Genomic DNA, 25,609 nt, shown 5'->3' with positions numbered 1-25,609 from the left:
TCCCTCCTTCAACATCTTTCAAGCAACTGGCAGAAGTTCTGATAGATGACATTCAACTGGAGACTATTTAAAAGTTGTATTAATCTATTCTAATAAGGTTTGAAGCTGTATTAAAAGCACACTTTGGTAAACACCTTAATAAAGAAATATATTGCCTATTTCCCAGGTGTTCACATTTTGTCCAACCCCTGTTTGTTTATGGCTTTCCAAATCAATTGATGTTTCTTGGTTTTAAAATGCTCATATTAGTAACATAATACATTGTAGGCCTGTTTTATGCAAAATGGAGTTGTGTCCTGTTTTGAATTAAATTTATTTTGGCTCTCCTGTCTTGGCTCATAAGTCATTGGTGTATGGACACTTCTGGCCTCAGAATGTTGCTAGACAATTCTCTCCACGTGTGAATTCTTAGCTTGAGGCAACTTTGAGTCATCCAGGTTTTGGCTGCCTCAAATAACACCTGCAACATGAGGTTTGAGCTTGAGATATGAACACTGATCTATGTAAATTAAATAACCATTTAAATGTTTAGGATGTTTGCATTGTAAGAATGTACTTCAGATAAAAGAACGCTAACTCGTTAGGTCATTTTTTTCTCATTAAATCAGATTATTTCCTATTAATTCAATAGAATGTGAGGGAATACTCCCCTTATTTAGAGTTGGAGCGATGATTCAGCCATCATCAACGGCTCCAACAACTCCAGGGAAGCTTGAAATTCTCTTAAAATTGTCTTGCTTTTGCCGTATGGTTTGAAGATTAGTTGGAAAGTAAACTGCCATACAGTAGTGGCCAAAAGTGGCATAGGAAGATTGACATATTCACCTTTTATTCAAATATTAATAAAAATGTGTTAAAGTCTTTGTAAGCATATTGCGTAGTTGTGATTGGAGCCAATTGTTTTATTCATTATAATAACACAATGAAACATGCCAACTTCCGCACATCACTTTTGACTGTATGTTTGGTGTGGTCAGTGCCACATTAGTGCTATTTAAGACCCTGCTTACTATGGACTGATGGGCACAAGTCATCACCGGTGCACTGTTGCATTTTCAGTCACAAAAAAATTTAATTATTACTTTCATTTCTGCAGTTAGAGCATTGATTTGTAGAGAGGGAGAATTTATTAAATTTCTTACTTGGTCAATTACAAAAAGAATACCTTGACGATCAAGCTTTTATAGATTTATCAACTCCCTGTCATCTAACTCCAATACATTATATTTTCATTGGAAAGTGTGTGGTCTCTCCTCCTCTCTGCTGCCATCTTGTTACTCCTAACTAGGATACCTCTCCAGCACTCTTAAATAATTTAGGAGCTGAGACCTAGTCTTGACACTTAGGAACCTTTATGAATCACACTTTTCTTAAGTCTAGGAATAAGAGTAAAATTATCTAAAAAAAAATTATTCTTAGAATTCTGACTAAAATTTTACTCTGAGCAGCTTTATACTGTACATACGGCCCCTGGTCCAATCAGTCCTCCTCAAGACCTTTTTTTAGGTATTAATTAATAAATACATTGTATTAAATAAAAATACAAACAAATTGTTTTAGACTCTCAACATTGTTAACAATTTTAATGTATACAGTGTATACAGTTTTAACAATGTATATATAATGATATTTTTCATATTACTAGCAAACTTTGGGCAAGTCATTACATTTTATGACATTCCTGATTAATCTTTAGTAAATATTATTTTGACAACATTGCACATAATGCATTAGCATAATTTCAAGCTTATAATAGTATGAATAAAATAAGCACTACAGTGAAGAGTAAAGACAAGAAATCCATGATCCAACATTAAAGATTCAATTTCCTCACTGCTGACAAACAAAAAAGCATGCAATGTAATGCTGAAATAAAAAATTGGATTTCGCTTGGTAGCAGTGAAGCAGTTGACCACTGTTTTTGACCTCAAAAAACAGTAATACTACTATTGAAATGAAATGCTATTATTTCACACAGTCCAGTCCTTAAATTGTTTACAATACATTAGTAAAAATATACTAAAATGTATAAATAGAAATAGGATTTAGGTAAAAGAGGATTGAACAAAAATATCAACAATTTCATAGCTTATTTCAGTTAGCCATCAACAGACGGAGGGATAGTTACTGAAGATTCATTAAGACAAACTGTTTCTCTGTCCATCAAACATCAGACACTTTACCTACACAAAAAGACAGAAATCAAACAACGGTGCAAGCAAAGTCGGTAAAATGTACTGATATATTGATATATGTTCATTACTGAACATTTATTTTACAGATCACTCTATTATTTGCGTTGTGTCCAATAATTGATGCACATCATAAAAAACTAAATGCAAAATAACTTGATGAAGCAAACTCAAACTCAAAAGTACAAAAAGTGTTTGTGGTAGGCACTTTATTAGGTACACCTGTTCAACTGCTCATTAATGCAAATATCTTATCAACCAAACACACAACTTCAGAGGATGCATTCCTGTCTCCTGAGCTACCTTCATCTGATTGATTTTTGAAGGCAGCATAGATCCTTCACTACCTTTGATATCCCACAATCCTATGCGTTTCATCCGGTGACAGTTGAGCAAGAAAAACAAAGATGGCACTTGAAACTTTGTTTAGTTCTCACCAAATCTTGCTCTATTTTGCAGTAGATCATTAAATTGTTACACTGCCTCAGAAGTATGTCCGAAATCAGTTTTGTGAAATCAGTTTTGTGCAAACGCTGCCTGCAAAGTCATTGCCTATAGGGCAATGAGGCAACAAGTCAGCTGCCTAAGTCATAGTCAAGATGATCTGCTTAAGTTCAAACTGATTTTGCAGTTATTTTGTCAATATGTTGAATTTTGGGGTAAAATTTTTGTATTGTTATTATATTGTATTGACAACTCATCAATTAAATATTAACCATCTTATATTTTGCATAATTGGGTGTTTTTAAATAAACACTGACAAAAACTATACAAGTTTTAGGACTGGATGATATATATAAAATTGATATAAGTGATCACCCTGATTTCGACCTACCTGTTCTATTTATATAAAGCATCTGGAAACACAATTCCTGGCTGCATGTCAATATCCATGGATTACCGGATCTTTGATAAGCTGTAACAGGAACACAATCGAATCCAACCTTTAGTTTAATCGTTTGTTTTACTCGTGTTTTACTCGCGTTTTCACAGTTTCCCCTATTAAATTCAGTCATGCAGCAGGCTCTTTTGTCACTCAGTCTGGATGAGGGAGCGTATTCCGGCAGGAAAGTGATGTCAGTGCATACCCTCTATTATTGCTGACCATGTCCATCCCTTCATGACCACAGTGTACCCATCTGATGGTTACTTACAGCAGGATGATGTGCCATCGCAAAGCTCAAATCATCTCAAACTGGTTTCTTGAACATGACAATGAGTTAAAATACTCTAATGGGCTCTATAGTTACCTGATCTCAATCCAATAGAGCACCCATTCGGTGGAACTGGAGATTCACATCATGGATGTGCAACAGACAAATCTGCAGCAAATGTGTGATGCTATCATGTCAATATGGACCAAAATCTCTGAGGAATGTTTCCAGCACCTTGTTGAATCTATATATAAAGAGGGTCCAACCCAGCACTAGCAAGGTGTACCTAATAAAGTGGCTTGTGAGTATATATACTTTTTATGCCATAATTTGACTTTTCTTCTCATAAATATGACTAACTACGTTATTATGACAATTAATTTGTCATAATTATGATTTACCAAAGCATGTGTTTTTTCTTATGTTGCAGAAATGGGCTTCCATATACATAAAATTTGTTAATTTATTTTGTATTATTTATAGTCTGCGGTATACAATATATATGCAGTAAGCAGTACCATAGTATTCCATTTTAAACGCAACTGTGTGTCTACTTACCTCATGCCAGCGCAGTGTATCACGTGGCAGCCCAAGATGGCAGTGAGGACAACAGCTGACAGAATCCACGGTCTCCTCCTTCTCCTCCCCCCTCTTCATCTCTCTCGGCCTATCACTGTCCCACAGGGGAAACGATACAGAGCGAGAGGAGTGGGCTACTCCAAAATGAGGCCTAGGGTCTCGCTGATAATTCAAGCGCTCACCACTGAGGGGCAGTGTTAGATCCTCACTGTCCACCTGCAGCTGAAACAAAACCGTTACTGAACTTCTCCTGCTCCATCTAGTGGACAGACACGGGAATGACACGTCATATTTTGCAAAGCTAACTTAGCTACATAATTTACAACCAGTTGAGATGGTTGCAACAAGATACTGAATGCATGCCAGGTCAAATGAAATCCAACCCCAGAGTCTATCTAGTGTCCAAAAGGCAGACAAACTACATCATTAATCTATTAACAGCATGCCCTATATTTTATATTACACATATTAAAAACATGAGCTTGTCACTGTACCTGAGGTATGTTGAGGTCTTCCGTGGGTTGAGATTTCAAGCAGTACCAACAGAGTTCAAGGGCGACTTCTATAGTGAAGTGCACACTCATTAACTTACTTAACATAGGCTACTTCACCTATGTAAAACAAGATTTGTGAGCACTTAGTCATATTTCACTCTATAGCCTACATAATGTTGTTTCGGTAAAGGTTTGTTTTTACAGAACAAACAGCCCAAAATAACCAAAAGTAAATTTGGCCTGTGTACTGGCCATTGTTTCCCATTATCCACCTGAGTAAATATCATTTGCATTACAGGGCTGAATATTTGCACAAGGACAAACTGTTCAGCATTTTTAAATGTTCCTTATCCGTCTTATCAGTCTAAGCATTTATCAGCTGGGTAACAGTGACTGGTTTAGACATACTCTGTGTGTGTACAGGAGTCGCTGCCAAGGCCTGTGTAATGTTTGGGGTCTGACCGGATTCAGATTTCTCCTGTGTAACACTCTCACTAATACAACAGCTCCCTTCCTCGCATGAAACGGTCTGTCAAGCAGCACATAATGAAATAGGATAGAAGAGAAGGATTAGCATAGTTTAGGGACTGTTCACACAGAATATGTTTTTTGCATTTATGTAGCCTTCGTTTTAAGGCGTTTTTCGTTGCTTTTTCATTATTTTATGTAAACATGCATCTGGCAAAGTAGCGTTTTGCGCTGCTTTTAAATTTTTTTATTTTATTTTTCATGTAAACATGTGGAGACCAGATAGGGGAGACCAGGTATGGTTGTAACATGGAGAGAGTTGTAACACCACCAATTCCACCAATCAATAATGACTGTCAAAGCTGGAAATATGCACATGCAGGTTTTTATAAAAAATTTTTTAAAAAAATGATTTTGAGGTAAGAATGTTTTTGGGTTTTTGGCCAAAACCAGATTTTGTTTAGTATATAAACTTTTGCAGATAAAATCATTTAACTTAAATTATATTGTAGATTCTCAGGCAAAATGTGATGCAGTTTTAACCTGCTAATTTAAAACCATTATGCTAATATGGCTTGCTAAACACTGGCTGACTGGTGGGGTGGGTTGTAACATCATTAAAAACTGTTACAACCATCTCCTTACATAAAACTAAGAACATTTTCTTTTTAATAATTTTTCTGAATTACTAGAAAATGAAAAGTAAAGACAGAAGGGTGCCTGCCAATGTTTTTTTTGTTGTTGTTGTCGTTTGTTTTGCTTTTGTTTTTCTGAAGGAAATAATGTTTCAAAAAAAGGGCAGGTCAGTCAGATCAGTTGCGAAGACAATGCTGAAAGCCAGTGGTGAAGATTCTGAGACAGCCCTTAAACAATGAACATTTTTGTGTTGTGTTTAATTGTTACAACTTACCCCAGCATATGTGGGGCAAGTTGTAACAAAGGTTGTATTTGACATCAGCTCAAAAGGGCTGTGATAACCATGCAGATGTTTGAATTGGTGCCTTTTCTGGTAAAAAAAAAAAAAAAAAAAAAAAAAATGTGGGTACTTTGTATAAGTTTGAGCACTCTACCTCAAAAATTCAGTGAGCTAAAGATGCTGAAGCAAAAAGTGTTACCCGGTTCATACCTGGCGTCCTCTACATGGAAAAATAACAAGTTCAACTTTTAAACCACGTCTCGAATCTTGTGTTCTCTATCATTTCACTGCACTGTTTCACATTTTGCATAGTTTTTTAATTGTTTTATGCATACATGCACACTGCGAAGTTAAAATAAATAAATAAAAGTTCAACATTAACAAAGTTTAAAACACATCTTCAGACCTTGAGTTCTTTTCTATTTCACTGCGCTGCATTTCACGTTTTTAAATGCAAGAACACATTCTGTGTGATCTGCTCCTTCTAAACAATCAGAATCAAGAATTCTAGAGCGTTATGTAATAAGCAATAATGTCAAATCTTTATATAGACAATAATGTGTTGTTCATCTTAGAGAAATAGTTCACACAAAAATATCCCATAATTTACTCACCTTCAAGCCATTCTAGGTGTATATGACTTTATTCTTTTAGTCAAACACAATCAGAATTCAATTTAAAAAAAATAAAACAAAAACAAAGCAATGGGTTTTTGTAAAAAAAAATAAAATAATAATAATTAAAAAAATCCATATTTAAAACTTTATAAACTACAATCGTGCATTCATGAGAGAGTTGAGTTCCAGTGGAAGAGTGACCTTACGTAGGATGTATGACTTAGGCATAGCGTAAGCTTAGGTGAGAATTGACGAAAGCAGAGGAGCAGAGGATAGAGCAAAACAAAAAGCCGGTCACGCATTAGAAGTCTAAAATGAGAAATTTTAAAGAAAAATGTCAGGGTTTTTTTTATATATTTTTTTATAAGAGAAGACATCCAAAGTCATACGTCAGGTCAGAGGTCACCATTCTGCTGGAACTTGACTCTCTCCTGAACGCACGTATGGCTGTTGCCAGAAGCCAGTGATTCTGGTTTATAAAGTTTTAAATATGGATATTTTTCTTACAAAAACCCATCGCTTTGCTTCAGAAGGCATTTATTAACCCTCTGAAGTCGTATGGATTAGTTTTATGATGGATAGATGTGCTTTTTGGAGCTTCAAAAACTCGGACACTATTCAATGCCATTAAAAAGCGGAGAGCCAAGATATTATTAAATATAATTCCGATTGTGTTCGGCTGAAAGAAGAAAGTCATATACACCTAGGATGGCTTGAGGGTGATTCATTTTGGGGATAATTTTTCACACACACTTGACGACTAATATTAGGGGAGTGTGGGACACAACCTAACACAGGGTTAGTTGTAGCACACATGGTTTAAATACTTTCACATATAGCGTGATGAATCTTGTAGGTGCCATATCGACAATATTTAGAAAAAAATGCACAAAAATTCAGAAATATTTGGGAGACATCGCTGAACATTTAACAATAGCAAAACTAAATTTATATAACCAAGTTATTTTTTCATATATATTTTTTGGTTATTTAAAATTAGACAAATCTGATATTATTTTAATCTCCAATCTGTTATTTAGCAGTTTAGCTAGTTCTTTAATGCTTCACTAACTAGCAGAAGATACTAACCAGGTTTAAATTCTAGTTGTGCAGATAGGGTTCATTGTAACACTGCGTTACAATGTCCCCCACTATTAGAACTATGCTATTCTATACAGTTACGATATAATTGGCATAATTAACTTTTATGAATATCTGTTGAGAAACCATAGGGGGAAAAGATGAATAAAGACTGAAGAAACCGAACATTTAAAAATATTATTTCAAGGAATTTACAGCATTTGTACTGGCTCGTCTATTTATCCCGTGTTCTGTGAGAGCTGTGAGTGGAGGGAGGGGAGTGTTTTTGTTCAGCTCTGTGTTTTTCTGAATGCGTTTCTTCATGTTTGGGTGTATTGTTTTGACCTAGGCTGTATAGCTGTGTTTTGCAGAGTGTTCATTTTTAAAGGTGCCCAAGAATGCTTTTTCACAAGATGTAATATAAGTCTAAGGTGTCTCCTGAATGCGTCTGTGAAGTTTCAGCTCAAAATACCCCATACATTTTTTTTAATTAATTTTTTTAACTGCCTATTTTGGGGCATCATTAACAATGCACTGATTTACACTCGGCGCCGCCCCCTTAAATCGCGTGCTCCCTGCCACATGAGCTGTCGACTATATTACAGCGCATTTACAAAGTTCACACAGCTAATATAACCCTCAAATGGATCTTTACAAGATGTTCGTCATGCACGCTGTATGCGCACTTCGAATGATGTGAGGAAAGTATTTATTTGGATGTTAAAGTGAATTTGAGGCTGTCCTCCGTGGCTAATGGCTAATGCTACACTGTTGGAGAGATTTATAAAGAATGAAGTTGTGTTTATGCATTATACAGACTGCAAGTGTTTAAAAAATGAAAATAGCGACGGCTCTTGTCTCCGTGAATACAGTAAGAAACGATGGTAACTTTAACCACATTTAACAGTACATTAGCAACATGCTAACGAAACATTTAGAAAGACAATTTACAAATATCACTAAAAATATCATGTTATCATGGATTATGTCAGTTATTATTGCTCCATCTGCCATTTTTCGCTGTTGTTCTTGCTTACCTAGTCTGATGATTCGGCTGTGTGCAGCTCCAGACGTTAACTGGCTGCCCTTATGTAATCCCTTTCATAATGTTGGGAACATGGGCTGGCATTATGCAAATATTGGGGCATACACCCTGACTGTTACGTAACAGTCGGTGTTATGTTGAGATTCGCCTGTTCTTCGGAGGTCTTTTAAACAAATGAGATTTATATAAGGAGGAGGAAACAGTGGGGTTTGAGACTCAATGGATGTCTTTTCCATGTACTGAACTCTTGTTATTTAACTATGCCAAGGTAAATTCAATTTTTGAATCTAGGGCACCTTTAAACTACAAAATTATTTAAATTTGAATTTCTAAAAAAAAAAAAAAAAATGCTATTATTTTATATGAAAAAAATAATAATTGTCTTTTATTGACAAAATATTTTAGTTTGTCATGTATATTTTTTCATTAAATCAGATAACATTTTAAGCTGTCATATGGTCATGTTACAATGTGCCCCACCTATGGAGCATGTCGTCACATTTCACTTCCCTTCTTTCGGGGTAAATAAAGAAAAAAGTATACACTGTATCAATAAAACAAAGCCACATATTTGTACCAAACATGTGTGAAATTAATGTGGAACAAAAGAAATTCTCTGAACCATAAGTAGATTTACACAAACTGAGAAAGTCAAAAAGCATTAGGTTGTGCCCCCCTCTCTCCTATATAGAGAATAACTGTGCTACATAAAAATCCCTTAGTGTCATGAATATTAATCTCTGTACTGATCGGTCCATTGATAAAGAACAACTCTGACCTGCTCCTGTTGGTCCAGTGGAGAGTTCTGTTCCTTGTTGCTGTGATCACTCGGACTCGTTCTGTATTTGTGTAAGAAAGACTGAGTGTAGAGATTAAAGGCGCACGTACATGTTTCTTTTTTTTAGTTTAGTTTTTTTTTTTTTTTTACATTTGAATAGAATCCTTAACACATGGCTGTGCTTCTCTTTACACAGTGCCAATTCCTGCTGTTTACCCCTCACTAGGAGGTTATCAATTAATCCATCTGTCTTTGAATTACACTCAGAGGCTTGAGTATCCCCAGCCGAGGCCTTTTAACTCACTCTGACACTAGCCAAAACAACAGCAATTAAGTGTTGTATTCATGGAGAGCTCACTTACCCCACTTGGGCCGTTTGGTCGTCATTAACCATCCCCGCCATCTCACTGACCTCCCGTTTCCGTGGGACAACCTCTTTTTGTTGTATCTGCTCTCTAGTTCTCTCTCTCTTTCTCTCTAACCCCTTCTGCTCACGAAACGGAAACTGTGGCCATTCAATATTTGATGAATCTCAATGGCTCACAAGCAGATTTGCTGTAAAGAGTGACAGCAGTGGAGCTCAGGTGTCAGGCCTCGTCTGCCTCACTCAGTCAGCAGTCTGGACTCCCCAGCTGAGGATAAACACCCCTGAGGGACATTTTACCCCATCTGCCACAATAGCACTTGATGTAAACATCAAATGGATTACGCCCTAGAGACAAGAGGGCTGTTTGCACACACAGTGTGGACCTAATATAGTACCAAAGAGTGAGTGTGAGTGCATGTGGAGCAATATCTATGAGTGTGTGTTTAAGTGTTTTTAAGTGTTTAAGCCCTGTGGGCTTTTAGAAAATAGACTCTCTTAAAGCACACTTTAACACTCTCACTTAATTTGTCTCCTAACAATGTCGGACATAACTCACAAAAGAATTTTGTCATTTGTTCTACATTGTCATTTCCATCATATCTTATAAATTATGGATTGTGTTTAATAACATGCTGGTGGAAATGGCATTTTATATTTTATTTTATTTAATAGCTAAATTTTAATGCATATATATGTTCAATTAAGTGATATTGTCATACTTTTCAGATAATTTTGAGTTCATACCTTATACACAAAAAAAAAAAAAAAAAAAAAAATTAGGGGCAAAATTGTTGGTTGTTATGGAAATGAGGAAGGAAGACACATCATTGCCATATTCTGACAATGTCAAGATTCATCAGGCTCAAATTGTGAAAGAATGTTTGGTAAGGAGCAGGAAGAATCATTTTCACACATGAATTGGCACCTCTGCGTCCGGACCCTAAATTCACTGAAAGTCTTTGGGATGTGCTGAAGTAGACTTTACAGAGTGCTCACCTCTTGCATTGTCAATACAAGTTCTTGACCAAAATCATACATCATAACATTTATTTCCATTAAAGGTCCCGTTTTTCGTGGTTTTTTGAAGCTTTGATTGTGTTTATAGTGTGCAATATAACATGTGTTCATGTTTCGCGTGTAAAAAAACACAGTATTTTTCACATAATTTACTTATCTGTATACTGCTGTTTCCACTGTCATAAAAACGGGCTGATGACTTCCTTGTTCTATGAAGTCCCTCCTTCAGAAATACGTAACGAGTTCTGATTGTGCCAGCGGTTCCTGTGTTGTGATTCGACAGCAGCTTAGCGCTCCTTGCCCGGAAAGGTCACGCCTCTTACCATAACGTGGAGATGCACGCGCTCAGTGTTATTGTAAACATGTCTTTAATTTTACCCTATCAATTTGAGCCGGAATCAGACCCGGTGATTGGACTGCGGGATGAAAATAACAGCGTTTCGACGACATGGCGACAAACACACTCTACAAATGCAACTCTTGTGTATTCCTGTGGGCGGAGGTTAGTCAAAAAACTGTTTTAGTGACGTCATTAAAGAAGGAAGTAGAGGGATGTAGTCCAAACTGGCCGTTCGATGTAGGCGACTTCTGTTAAATAAAATATCTCGCTTGGCATTGAACTTTGAGCTTTAAAATTTTACAGATTTTATTTATACTCTAACAACAACATTACACACTAACTAAAGTTTGAAAAATGGCATCACGAAGAACGGGACCTTTAAGAGGTGCATCAATTTTTGGTCAAGATCTTGTAATTGCATTTGAAAAGTAGCAAAAACATGATGCCAGAATGGTATAAAAATAAACGTTTTTTATGACATTCATATAAGAAAAAGAAAGCATTGAAATCTATTACTTTTAAACCCTGGGACAAAAATGTGCCCACAGTTGAAGAAACACCCCTATATATGAGAGCGTTCAGTGCTAGAGGAGGCAGGCAATGAGCTTGTTACTCTGAAGGTGGTCCACCACTTTACAGAGCTGCTGGATAAGTACTTATAGAGGGTGAGTCACTCAGACCTTCACCTTTATTCTCTCAGTTTCACTCGCTCCCTCCATTCTCTCTGACTTTATCAGCTCCTCAACCCTCTTCACCTCCCCCATTTCTTTTTTAAATGCGGCACCAACCCAACTGGCAGATGAATGAAATGTTGATGTTGTTTTTCCACTCACTGTTAACCTTCTGCAGGTGTTTCTGCAGAGCTGATCGTGATCAACACTTTTCTGGTAGAATCAGGGTACTATTAGCTTGCGTGGAGCAAACATGTTTCCATCATTCTGTTTTTATGCGCATTTTGTATTGCATCAGAAACGAGTGATGGAAATGCCAAATTCCCAAAAAAATCCCTCAATTCATAAAAAAAGGTGGTTTTTGACTTGTGCGAAAGAGTTAATGCGAATAATGTGAGATGGAAACGCATTTGCCGAATAAATTCTGACTTAGCGAACATTAAACCCACGTGACTAATCGGCTGTTTCATTTACTGTATATGTTACTTGGTTACCAATACCACCATCATCTGCTTGAAGAACTTGATGGAAACGTACCTAATTCCTCGCATTTGTTTTTTTGTTTGAACTTTAAAAAGATTCGCTTCACGCTTGGATGGAAACCCAGCTAGTGTCATAATACACAGTTTCTGTACTTCTATTTACACATCAATACACTTCAGAAAAGATAGCTAGCCACATTAATCAGACGTTATAAGTGCCTACACTTGATAGTTATGGCATTCCTCTTGTTTTAGTGTCAGAGAATTCAAAGCTCTTTAATGGAAACATGACTGCTGGTGCATGCTGGGAGCCGAGAGCTTGACGCCTGTGCGCCCCTGCCAGTGCTGTCAAAGAGCATTCTCCCCCCGGCGGGTGAAATGGAACATTTTGAATTGATTCCGAAAGAAAATCATTTCACACAGTCTTTAATATGAAACCTCTAGTATGTGACATATTAAAGCTGTATGCCCACATATCCGCCGCCATACTTTACAACATGACAGAACAGCTACGTCTGAAATCGACGAATGCTGTTTGATGCCAGAAACTGGCGTAAATGCAAAAACATCCCGTGAGACGCAACGGCAGACACTGGCAATCAGCTCTTAACGGACACACTGACAGCTCTTACGGCGAGAGCAGAGGGTATAATTGAATGGTAATTACATGGTAATTATCATCATGCATAAAGGTTTGGCATACAGAAAAGGATTGGGGGGAAGAGGAATTTTTTATTTTATCATTTTTTTTAACAACCTCTCCGAGATTTAAATGATTCTGTTCAATTATGGCTAATCACTGAAATCCAGGAAGGGCATAAATGGGGGTTGTCTATCTACAAAGGCAGCAGAGAGCTTCAAGGCACTTTGAAGCACCTTAAAGCGTGTGTCACGGAGAAAGTTTCATCCGAAAGTGTTTTTCCCCGTGCCGTGTTGGTCGGTCGGCTTGGCAGAATGCATCATTAGAGCTGCTGTCTGAGTCACAGTCATTATCAGGCACTTTTTACCTCTGAAGTACTGGCGCCACTGTCATCAGTGCATCAGGCTGTGTTTATGCCTGATTTTTGCATGCGTGCGATCACGAGCATGAGCAACAGATGGAGAACATGGGGCCGCAGTGTACATTAATGACTCGGAACATATTGTGTATGAAGGTTTTGAACAGTCAGGCATCCATTTACAGTAATTACTAGCGTAACTTAACAGACTCTTTGCATATTTCAATGAAACTGTTTCAAAATGGAGGTTGAGGCAGAACGTAAGTGGCCATGACTCACCAGCTTCCGACAGCAGTGCCGTGAGACTTCTCCGTACTTATGCTCATTCACGGCCCTTTGCGTTTTCGACACAAAAGCTGAAAGAAAGAAATGAGAGAAACACATCAGAGGCTCATAAATGACTGTCCCCCATAGCCGCTGCACTCTGGTCACTAATGGAAAATTTTCAAGCGGTCGTCTGCCGTCGCAATGGTTAATTTGCTGTGGGATTGACCACTAAGGGCAGCCAGAGTGAAAGCCACAGACATTTAGAGTGCATCAGTACGATAATGAACGTCTGTGTTGGGGTTAAATCCCACTATTATTGGCCGGCGTAAGGTCTTAGTGGTGTTTTAACCAAACGCAAGTGTAGTTTGAATTAGAGAGCAAGGCCTCCTGGCAATAGGTGTGTTTGCATATTGCCTAATGCAGGTGTTTTTTGAGCATAATTGAGTTCTGCATTGTGTCCAAAGTCAGGGTGTGGGGGAGTGGGCTGGTGTTTGTGTCTCTGTGTGTGTGTGGGGAAGAGAGGGAGAGGGTATAAGTGCTCGAGGTTCTGCAGTGGTGCATGGCAGTAGATGACTCACCCGTCAATCATGTGACTCATTAATCACTGCAGCTTTCTCTCTCCCCACCCCTCTCTTTCATTTGGTCTCAGTGTGTCTCCATGTCTATTCCCTTCACATTACTCTCCTTTTATTATTCTAAGTTCTTTTTATTAGCGAATGACTTTCATCTAGCTGTGTCTCATTGAACAGCATCATTCTCAGGAGGTTGAAAACACGGATTTGTTTTTTGCTAGTTGAAGACACGTGCATTCAGATGCACTCACATCTTCTTTCACGTAATTCTATACCTGTTTTGCTCTTATGTTTGGTAAACACGTTATATATATTTTATCTTAATAATCTAAACTTTTTCAGATAAACATGTTTGTTGCGGAACAGGATGCCATGAGTAATGCAGTCGTGACTCGTATAAGGACTTTTAAGAATCATAGAGCTGCATATCAATCCATCTCATTAGAGATCTTCTCAGGCACATATAGGTATGTGAGTAACTGGAGAATAAAATGTGTCTCTTTGGTCAAATCAGTTTGTGTTTTCAGTGTTCTGTTGTAATACAGCATGAGAAAATGCTTGTGGAAAATACAGATAAAATGCAAAGAAGTACTGGGCATGCTGGTTCAAACTCGCTGTGACGTCAAATGCAATTTCTGCTACAGGTGAGATAAGAAACGGCATATGTTGTCCTAGTGAGCACCCTCTGTGGTACAGAAATTAATTAATTTCTGCTCAGGATCTGATCAAAGACGTTCCAATAAGACATTTGTTAAAAAAAACTGACTTTAATAAAATAATTGCTTTTATTTTCGTCATATAGCAAAACTAGTAATCAACATGCTGTTATTTACACATTGCACACACATTTGTTTATTTGACACTGTACAACTTACAATCTGAAAGTTGACAACAACAAATTCCTTTCACAAGACAGTTCACTGATGAAAACACTTGCTATAGTAATTAGAGTCATCTTTCTTTGTTTTCTTTTTTTATTATTAATTTTTAAAATAATCACAGTTTGATCAAGGAACTTTTCCCCAAATTTGGCAGATTTTTTTTTTTTTTTTTTTTTTTAAAGATGCAAATACAGATAGACGTGCAAACTGTTCACCCTCAGAGTATTCCTCACAAACTTCAGACATTTTAAAACTTATTTTTAGGAACAAACATTATACTATACAGCGTTCTGTTGGCTCTCAATACAAAGATCCTGTACTCAGTGGTTAAACATTGGAGATAACCCATAGTAACAGGGGCATTTTTAAAATTTGTTTGAAATTTTGGCAAGATGTGAAGTTTACATTAAATCACATGTGTACAGGTATTCCACCAAGTAGATTGACAGGGCACCGACCTAGCAAAGATATTTACCCTTTTGCATTTCTGTCAATAAAATGGAAGATTTTGTTTCAAGCATTGTTTACAGCCTGCATGAAAGATTTTTTTTTTTTTTTCTTTTTTTTTCTTTGAGGTGCAAGGCCTGCATGCACATGGATGAGCTAAAACAGTGATCAGTATTAAGGCAATAGGAACATTGATCAAAACAATCCAACAGACCTTCAGGAAAAGCCTGTAATAATTTGACAGTTACTTGTTCGTTTAATTAGTGCCATAGCAATTATTACTGTGCCCTGCAGTATCAAGAACTCGACCACAAGCTTTGCTTTTCAATTAATCAAGTGTTTCCTAAAGAAAATAAATCTTTGTATAAACATGGGTCTCTTGCATTTGGCACCGAAAATGTTTTCATTTGACTTTTGTCTGCATGTTTTTGTTTTCTTTTGTTTTCTCTTTTGTATTTTTTTTTTCTTTTTTTCACATGCAAGAGAATCAAAAACATACCTGAATGAAACCTTACAAATTCACCTGTGTATTCTCTCACCAAATTAAAATGTAAACTGCGAGAGAAACCAAATGAGTGCACGCAGAGAGGTTCTGATATAGCAGCACCGTCTCTTCCGTTCCTGATTTGGAATGTATCAAAACACAAGAGTGGAGAAGAAACACCTAACTGTCTTTTCACAGCCCTGTCGCTCAAATTCCCTGTCAGCTTTTTCTCCTCACTCTTTCATCGCTTGAGAATATCCTGATCTCGCGACTGACTAAAATAACCTACGGTTGTAATAAATCTTCTCAATGAAGTTCTCCAGTTCTTCATCACTTTCCTGTGGAGACTCCGGCTCATCGTATACATAGTCTGGTGGGTAGATGTAAGAAGGTACTCTCCCACTTGGAGGAGAACGTGGTTTGGGCATGGGGAGAGCCTGGTAAGTTCGGGGATGGGGTAGAATGTAATTAGATATGACAGTGCCAGGTTGTGGGTAGGGGCTCTGGGAGCGTTGCGGGGCTTGTGCCCATTTCCAGTCTCTCGCCTTTGGCTTGTCTCTATACCTACGGTTTGGAGGCTTCAGACCGTACCCCATGGAGCCCCCAAAGTTGTAGTCAAATGACAGAGCAGGATTTGTATAGAACCGCGGCTTGGGGGGTGGGAAGAAGACTGGGTAATAAGCTCGATATGGCTTCTGATAATAGGGGAATGAGGGATAGGCCAGAAACTGCTTCTGCGGCTTAAACCAGTAGTCCTGCTTGCTGAGCTTGCCTTTGTTTTTCTCCTTGTACCATTTCTTATATGGATCGACTGTATAAGAGGATTTCTTAGGTGACTTAGGATATTGATACGCCTGAGGCCTTGGCTTGGCTTTGAGAGGAACTAGAGGGCGGAAACGAGGGGTGTTGCTCGGGGGTAAATCCTTCCTCTTTTTCTTCTTTTCCTGAACATCACTGATTATTTCAACCACGTCATCAGCAGGCAAGTGCAGCTTGCTGGAGATTTCGATCAGCTTGTCGATGGTCTGGGGATCCATTTCATCGTCATCGTCGCTATCCTCCACCTCGTTCGAGCGCTTGTCCTCGGCCACATTGTTCAGAAGAGCCGCCACCTTCATGTCACTCATGTAGGATGATGCTTTCTGCTTCCTGCCCATGTACTCCAGAAGCATGTCAGAGGCAATGTCAGCCAATCTCTGCTCCTCCTCACGTGCCTCCTGTGCCTCTGCCTCCTGCCGACTCACCTCCTCCTGCTCTGCTCGCGCCTGTGCCTCCTCTTCCTTGCGGGTCAGAATCTCCTCCTCCTCCTCTTCCACAAAGTCAAAATCATCCATGAAGTTTCTGTCGAGCTGGGATGGGTTTCTTGTTCGCTCTTCCTGCCACTTAAGCTTCTTGGTCGCCTGGGCCAACTGCTGGTTATAGGCTTTGTAGCCTTTTAGAGGTGGGAGGATCTCATTGTCTTGCAGTCCAAGGTCAATGTTTTGGAAATAACCCCTGGCTTTGCGCTGGAGGGGGGTGGCCACATTAGACTGACTCACTAGTTGCCCGTCTTTAGCTGCATTCACCTCATCCTCCTTCTCAATCTCACTTTCATCCTTTGGCTTTCCTTGTCCCCTGTTTTCCTCACCTGGCTGTACTGCCTCTAATGATTTCTCTGTGTCCTGCTCAAGGTCTCCCTGATTCCTCATTGCCTCCATTGCGAGTCCTTCTTCAGAATCCCCCTGGGTCATCTTCTCTCTGACTGGGTGGTCGAGAGCCTCAAGCAGAACTGAAGCTAGAGCACTGGCAGAGTCCATATTTGAGATATGTTCCTGTCCCAAGGGTTTCTGGAGCAGGCTGTCCACTTTCCTATGTGTCCAAGAAGCTTCTTCTGCTGCCCCCGGGTCCTCTTTTGCCAAGTGGAGAGCCTCATTGATGCTGCTGCTGACTGAAGATCTCTGCTGAAGTGCAGGGGCAGCCAGGGCCAGCAGGGGGGTGAGGCTGTAAAGGACTAACAGGAGAGCTGAGGTGCTGGAGGGGTAGCAACAGCAGAACATGACCATGCAGAGAGGACAGGATGGGGGAGAGGGGAGCACCTTACAAAGATAAAAAGAAAAAAATGGTCATTAATCTCTTTTTTTTCTGAGCATTAACAAGACTACCTTTTATGTCGCTTATATTTTAACATTTAGTCGCTATAGCAGCACAACGTGCGTGCGCGGAAATCTGCTTAATTAATATAATCAGATATTAAATCGTGCACTTGTTTTACAGCGGTACGTGGCCAACAAAATACATTCTCACTTTTTAAATTAAATTTGACGCTCTTATTAAGTCCACACAGAAACGTATAAAGGCAAGATCGAGACGATTCCCTGGAAGCCTCTTCACCGATCACTTTCTGATTCGGATTAGCGAAGCACCACAACAAGCCTGCATTTGGTTAATGACTAAATGAAAACTAAACTGTCAGTGGAAACCGTCTTTCTTGACATGCAAGAGAGTCGTATAAATGAAACATTATAAATTTACCTGTGCTCTCTTTACCAAATTAAAATGTAAGCTGCAAGAGAAAAAACTACTATGTCGGTCAATCTAAGCAATAATTATTTTCTTTTTTATTCCTCCACATAAACACAATATGACTGAAAATGACGAATAGCTACTCCCGTTTTCTTGTTTCGATTTTCACAGAATGAACTCTGAGCAAACTGATTTCTTTAAAATGTACCCACACAATCACATAGCCTAATATTTTTATTGTTTAACAAAGAAAATCATAGACATTACATATCAAGTTTACATTGTCGGAAAGATACAGATACGGATCGTGTATTCTTGCAAAAAACAAAACAAAAAAAAGGCGTTTAGAAATTTATGAATGAAACGCTTGTTGATCGGTCGACCTGTATATCTTTGAATGACTGTGATTCAACAGCATGCAATCAATCTCAAGGTAAATATCAGCGGAAAACTTATTTCTAGTCCTTTACAGTCTCTCTTTGATTTTAGAGGGAACTATCAACTATTTATCGAGTGAATGTAGGAATGTCAGTGCACGAACTCACCTGATTTCCCGAACAAATTAGCTGGAACTCAAAACCGTGTGCTTCTTGGATGAGGTTTGGAAACCACCGCTATCCTTAAGTTCATTTAAAACTTGAGTTAAAGTAAGTTTGCTTCCCAAAACAATTATTTGAAACACTCTTCGGTCTGTCTTGCACTGTTGAGAGATGAATGCGGAGCGTGGTTTTTTTTTCAGGACCACGGACAGCGCAACTCCCATTTGTATAGACGCGTCTGGACACGTGATCCACGTGTCATAACGCCGCTGTTGACGTCAGACTCTCCATTGATAAGAATTTCGTGTCTCGTTTGAACTCAGAGGGTACGCTACGGTGCTCTGATGAATGAACAGAGATTGCATGAATGAAACAGTCTCTCCATTAAAACGAAGCACTGTGCTACACAGTGAAAGCAGCACTGCTAAATTAACTCATACAGAAACTAAATCTAATTGTAGGAGTTGATTGAACACTGACGATTTGCTGTTTTGAACATCATATATCTAAGTTTTAATATCCGTTTATTTGCAATACATAGAATGTATTACAGGGTATACCATGTATCCAGTAGGCTATAAATTGACACTGTCAGTTACTTAGCAGACCCTTTTGGCCTGTTGATTGTTTGTGAGTGTCCTTAATCAGAGCTGGAGAGACACTGAACGGCTGCACCCACCGTGACGCAGGCGGTTCAGCTTCACTGCTCTACTTCCGCTCAATTTCCCGAGCTCGTTCAATTTTCCGCTCTTTGTCTCCTGCCGCCCCTGACTTTCATCCATCTGTCTCTAACGTCATTCTCATGTTTTCACATTAACATGTTTTTTTTTTGTTTTGTTTTTTTTAATGTACAGATAAGCCTCAGTTACTCCCTTGACCAACATACAATCCAGAAACAGTCAAGACGTTCCATGAAGAGTGCAACCTACACTTTCTCTCTCTCTTGCAATTATGCTTTTCGGGATAAGAATTCCGTATGGCGTGGTTTAGAACCTTTACATGAATACTGTAGGTTTTAGGAATAGGCCTAATTGGAAAAAGCTCGCGTGGCATTGGAGCCAACAGCAATCCCGCCAATCACAGTTTATGATTCGTGTAATTGGATTAGTTGCAGTGCGGATATTGAAGTCCCACGAGCCACACTCGAAATGGCAGCATCAAAGCTGTCTCATTATAGAGTGGGAACCTTATTTCAATATTTTCAAAGGTTGCATCCAATAGACTCATGTTCTTGAATTGCCATGAAACGTTAAGACCCTTCCTAACCCTATTATTGTGTATGTTTGCTTTTTATTTCATTGTGTATGTTTGCTTTTTATTTTTATTAGCCTACCAACTTAATCAGGTCGGTGAAAAAAAGGGTTCAAATTAGAACCAAAAGCCATGGTGTCAATGCAAAACCTTATTAAAATTGTAAGTATAGCCTACCTTTTTATGTACTGGTACTTTAAAAAATCCACTGATCTAAAGAATCTATAATGAAACTTAAAAAAAAAAAAGAACACTTTAAATTTCCAATGAACTAACCAAACCAAGAACCAACGTTGCGAAAACTAAAATGATGCAAAGAATCACTGCAGAACCACTATAATTTTAAGGGTGGCACTTGAAAATAAAACAAATGGTGCATTTTACGCTCCAGAGAGGTATACGAGCACTACCTGGTGCTATAAATATTTTTCAACAGCTATACAGTGCCAAGAAATAACTTTTGTTATTTAAGTTGACAGGGAAAATGACCTTTTATTCTTAAAAGAAAAATGCGGCATCCAACAAAGGAGTTGAAAGAACAGCGCGAATGGCTATGAGTGTGAATGCGTGTCCTTTTCTACCTTGGTGGCGAATAATTTAAGAGCTCCAAGGGCCAAGGGTCAGATTTTGATACGGCTTGGCATTATCGACTGCCACTCAGCATTAGCGCAGTTGCGACCCTTAACCAGCGCTCTCCATCCCCCGCGCTGACTCACCTCCTCCTAACTGCCCATGCACTTCATGTAGGACCCAAAATGCCCACTCAAGAAGAGAATGAATACATTACATGTTAAAAACTGAGGTAAAACAAAACAAAGAGAAATGGCCGAAATAGTGGATAAAAGCTCTTCTGAAGTTTTTCTTGGGTAGTATATGGGATGAAAGGAATTATTGTTCACAGTTCACACCTGCACAAGGAAAAGATTCGTCAAGATTTTGAGGGTTCTGTAGACATATTGGCTGCAATTATGAAAATGTATGTTCAGAGACACTCAAAAAATGTCCACCGCCTAATGGAAGTGACATAACACGCTCATGAATAAAAGAATTCTACTCCCACGAGACTGAAAAAAGCATCGTCCTGGGATCGATTAATTCTCCCATTTCACATTTTACTCAGCTGCGGCTCGAGCTTAATGGTGTGTAGCCCAAGCCTTGCGCCCACACACGAGCATCGCATCTGTTTTGATGGCAAATTCTCGTGAGCGACTGCTCTCTTGAGGCTATAGGCTCGGTTTTTTCGAAAATGTCTGACTGAAAGGTGCCTCAGTCCGTGAGCCCCATGATACATTTAATCACTTGAGGATGACGAGTCAAACCGAATAATGTGGGCTAATATTACACATAAATACCGTCCCCATCGAGACAGTTCATTGTGTGTCAGCACGCGCTCTTTGACCATTGCCACTGTACTAACTTGCGGGTAGCAATGATCTGTTCGTTTTATTTATTGTGTGCAGAGTCACAGTTTTCAAAAATGTCGACCCAGGAGAGTGTTTGACCTCGGAATATCTCAATATTTAGTTTGAACAGTTCGTAATACTGCGATTGAAGAGTATAGGCTGTACTCCGTCCTCGCGTGCGTAGTTATTCATACAGCTGTTCCGCGCGCTTCTCGTTAACCAAAAGTGTTTACCTGTATTGTCGCGTTTTTAATTGATGTCTTTTGTCATTTAAAATATTTTATAGATAAATGGTCAGATGATAACACCAACATTATTTTCAGTCGTAGAAAACGACATTTTGCGTTGTAATAAATATACAGTCGATTGGAAAGGCAGTTGTTGAAAAGATAAATAGCCTAATAAGCTAAGTTTAAGCTAAATTTTGTTGTTTCCTAATATACTGACGCTCAGCATCTCGTGCGTTTTTGTTTTTCGCCGAATTATGCGATGAAACCCTTTGGTCAGTGACATATTACGTCGGAGGTTGGCTTCGTATTTGGAGTTAATGAGCCGATTGATATCAGCGAGAGTCATCGGTTCCCTGCCATCAATCTCTCTTTCACGGGGAGAGAGGATGGATCAGCTCGCCCATAACATTTGGACTTGGTGCAAGCGATGTTCAAATAAAAAAGCATTTACGTTTGTTCAGTTAATACGATTTAAAAATGATGTCTTGACATTTTAAGAGACAAAAGTCAACGCATTTAAATCATTTTACGTATTTTGTATGGTCACCCCTTACAAAACATTAAATAAATAGCCTATGTTAGCTGGTCTACAGTCTATATTATCAATATGTTGTGAATATTAGTACCTACTTAAATGTCGGCAGAAATGACAGGAAGAAAAGCCTGTATGTTGTTGTGATACGTTAATATATTTGTTTGCATCTTTATTTAATTCACTGAATATTATCCATTAGCATGCTTATTAAGGGAATTATGGAACACTTTACAAATCACCAACGAGTTCACAAAATGTTATAAAGGAAAATATCAGCTTTTAAATGAATGCGAAAATAAAATGTAAATTATTTATAAACATATATTAGCAAAAATCTAATATATATACATATAATATATGTATTTCATATAACATTTATAAATAAGAGGGCGAGAAACAGTGACATGGAGTCGGACAGACAATAGTGACAATACTTTTGTGTTTCAATGTAAAATACGCGTATAGACATATTTGCAGCTTCGTCATATAGGCCTACAACCCAATTTATTAATTTTTTTTTTCTTTGTTTCTCTTTATTTTTGCAGGACAAAGGACACCCTACGGAATGTTGGGTTGGGAGGTTTAATGGGAGGTTACAAGGGAATTTACATATTGAATTATACAGATATAATTCTAATTTTTACTTCTAATTCCATGTAGGCAGCTTTAATGACTATTTTAAGGGCTTCAATAAATAGCCAATTGAATGTATAGTAAACAGTGCTTGTTAAACTGCTTTGTTTTAGTGTACATCTCATGGAAATAAATCCAGTAGAGGGCGCTATCATTACGTGATACCAAGCGTTATGGTTCCTCTGTGATGCTGCTGCCCATTTCACATTTAAAGTTGGCATCAAGGCAAATATTAGGAGAGAGAGAGAGAGAGAGAGAGAGAGCGCCTATCAAACTGTTTTCATCGTTCCAGAGATTTTAAAAAGATATGGTAGGCAATGCGTCTTTGAAAAAGCCCTTTGAAGATTAAAGTCGATGGAATACACAAACGAGCGAGTTAAGTATCATAAAAATAACGATAAAACAAAAGATAAACTGCGGTCTAAAACGTCAACAAGAAAATGTTAGGGCCATTCAACGTTTACAGCCTTGTACGAGTAAAAACGAATGATTCAATAGGCTATAACATTTTTTCCGCACAAATTAAGTCACCTTCAATTAATTTAGACCCGACAGTGTCAAACTGAGTGGAGTAATCCGTTTATAAACCTGTAGGTCGGGGTAACATCTTCGTCACTGTTTTCTGCCACATGTTCCATGACTTTCGGTGTTTACGGACCACGCGACGCGCGCATGCGCATCTCAGTACAACACACATACACCGCGCCATAAACACGCGCGCCCGACAACACGAGCGCACTAGTGTCCTCTAAATCTCCTTGTAGAAACGAAAACTGTTATCGGTTATCAGCACGGTACCGAACTGGAAGGGAAGTAATTTGAAAGATGCTTTAAACTGGGCAAATTGCTGATATGACTCATCCAAGACACCCACAAGCCTCTGATCAATCGAATGGGAGGGAGGGAAACGAATTTGTGTGTGTGAGAGAGAGGGAGACAGGGAGGGAGAGGCAGATAGAAAACGCAAAAAGATGAATGGAAGCACACCATCAGTATGCGATACATTCCCTGAGCTAAAAAAAAAAAAAAGAGAGAGAGAGAGAAACAAATATTTATAACTGAGCGAAAAGTAGAGTCACGTTTTCTTAAAATTCCCTGAGAGGAGCTCTAGACATATGTTTCCCCTCTCTTGACACCCTCTACACCCTAAATGTCTGATAATCCAGATGTTTAAAGACCCTGTTGTGACATGAACATGTGAACATGGCTACCGGCATCACTGAAATATGCCATGCATTTCTGTAGGCTACTTATAGCTTACAACTATGGAATTATTGCAGCACTTTGTATTTACACTTAGTCACTTAATGTGTTTTATTGATCAAATGGCTGCAAGTGTATGTGCCATCCATTATATCTGCAAATAGTGCAAGAGTAGATCAGATTTATTTTGTGTAAACACATTTGGCCAAATGCAAACAGACAGTGCATAAATAATCGTATAGTAATATTATCATTTAAGTTACTCTTTATGATGAATCACTTGTGTTATACTACTAAAAAAAGCCAAATGAATAAATGTAACCATATAGATTAAAAGAACCAGTGATAACAGTGTCTAAAAGCAACTCTATAAAGTCTAGATAAAACAGCTTTCGCCACCCATTTTACTTCCATGACCCTAAAGCAAAACTATTCAATGAAAATAAATGAAAATGAAAAACTCATTTTTAGAGGCAGAGCAAGTTATTGCATATTGATGAAAAATGGCAATGGCATTTTTTAAATAATAGAAAAGATGATTACATTCACTGATCAATCTTTCACAATAAGACAAAAGGAGGTGTAGCCAATTATGATTTCACATTGATTTGTAAACGAAGCAGGGGGGATTTGAAAATTGAGGGGATGCATTAAAGGCATGGACATTGATTATCTACAAAAACCGTGTGTGGGGGAAAACAACATGGATATTTCCTAATGCCCCCCAGTTATAATGGTTACTATGCCTCAGTGGAGAAAGAGTGTGAGGAAAACGTTTGTCGCCTTTAGACTTTGCGAAACAGCACAGAGTTGACTTGATCAGATAATGAGGACGGCACAACATTAACATCACCATTATCCGTTTTTGTGTCATTTGACATTGGTTTGGCGTACGTACGGACGTACGTGAGTGTGCCTCCGCACCAAACGCTGATTGCGTGTCTGTCTACAGGCGAGGAGAGCGATAACATCTGTGTAATTTCAACATGATGACGGGCCCCACGGGAGCCAGCGCAGGAGATGATCTGAGTTGAGCTAAGTACTATTAATCGTTTAATTACCACTGGCTGATTCAGTCCATCAAAGCCCTCTGTGCATCGCCTCATACAAATTCATCCATTATGAGGTCATTCATGCCCTCGTCAATCAAATTGCACCAACCCCAACCCCCAACCAGCCATCGTACCAGATTGTGTTTTTACAGTGTGCTACGACTAGGTGACATGAAAGAACAGTAGCTCTTGTCCTACTCAGTGCTCCACTCAGTGAGCCAGATGGCTGTGTTGGTTTACAGCAATATGTTTAATAATGAGGCCTATTATAACTGGAGATTAGCGCATAAGCCTCGGCACAAGGATGGAAGATTCAATGAGGATATTTAGATGAAACAGACGGTGGCCAGTGTCTGCGAGGATGAAAGAATGTAGTTGTTGTTGCCTTTGTGTCTCATCTGTTGACTGAATA

The 25,609-nt window shown here is 38.5% G+C and overlaps 1 protein-coding gene across 7 annotated transcripts in view; it reads right to left on the bottom strand.

The window, feature by feature from the left end:
- Window positions 1-1,568: 1,568 nt before the first annotated feature.
- Window positions 1,569-25,609, bottom strand: part of si:dkey-175g6.2 (FK506-binding protein 5) — a 44,456-nt gene continuing 20,415 nt past the window's right edge. For 2 of the 7 annotated variants that reach the window (XR_007182981.1, XR_007182982.1), the window contains 5 exons: window positions 13,478-13,554; window positions 9,324-9,384; window positions 3,905-4,948; window positions 3,028-3,108; window positions 1,569-2,183 (listed from right to left, as the gene is read on the bottom strand). Coding sequence is in view for 4 of the 7 variants with exons in the window: in XM_048178370.1 (XP_048034327.1) it covers window positions 16,125-17,924 (1,800 nt within the window). In the remaining 3 variants the exon portion in view is untranslated. The other 5 variants (XM_048178385.1, XM_048178370.1, XR_007182984.1 and 2 more) reach the window with 4 other exon arrangements.

This window comes from Megalobrama amblycephala, linkage group LG2, assembly GCF_018812025.1.
Source record: "Megalobrama amblycephala isolate DHTTF-2021 linkage group LG2, ASM1881202v1, whole genome shotgun sequence".
In the NCBI taxonomy this organism is placed as follows: Eukaryota; Metazoa; Chordata; class Actinopteri; order Cypriniformes; family Xenocyprididae; genus Megalobrama; species Megalobrama amblycephala.
This window is presented reverse-complemented; position numbering and strand designations above follow the sequence as displayed.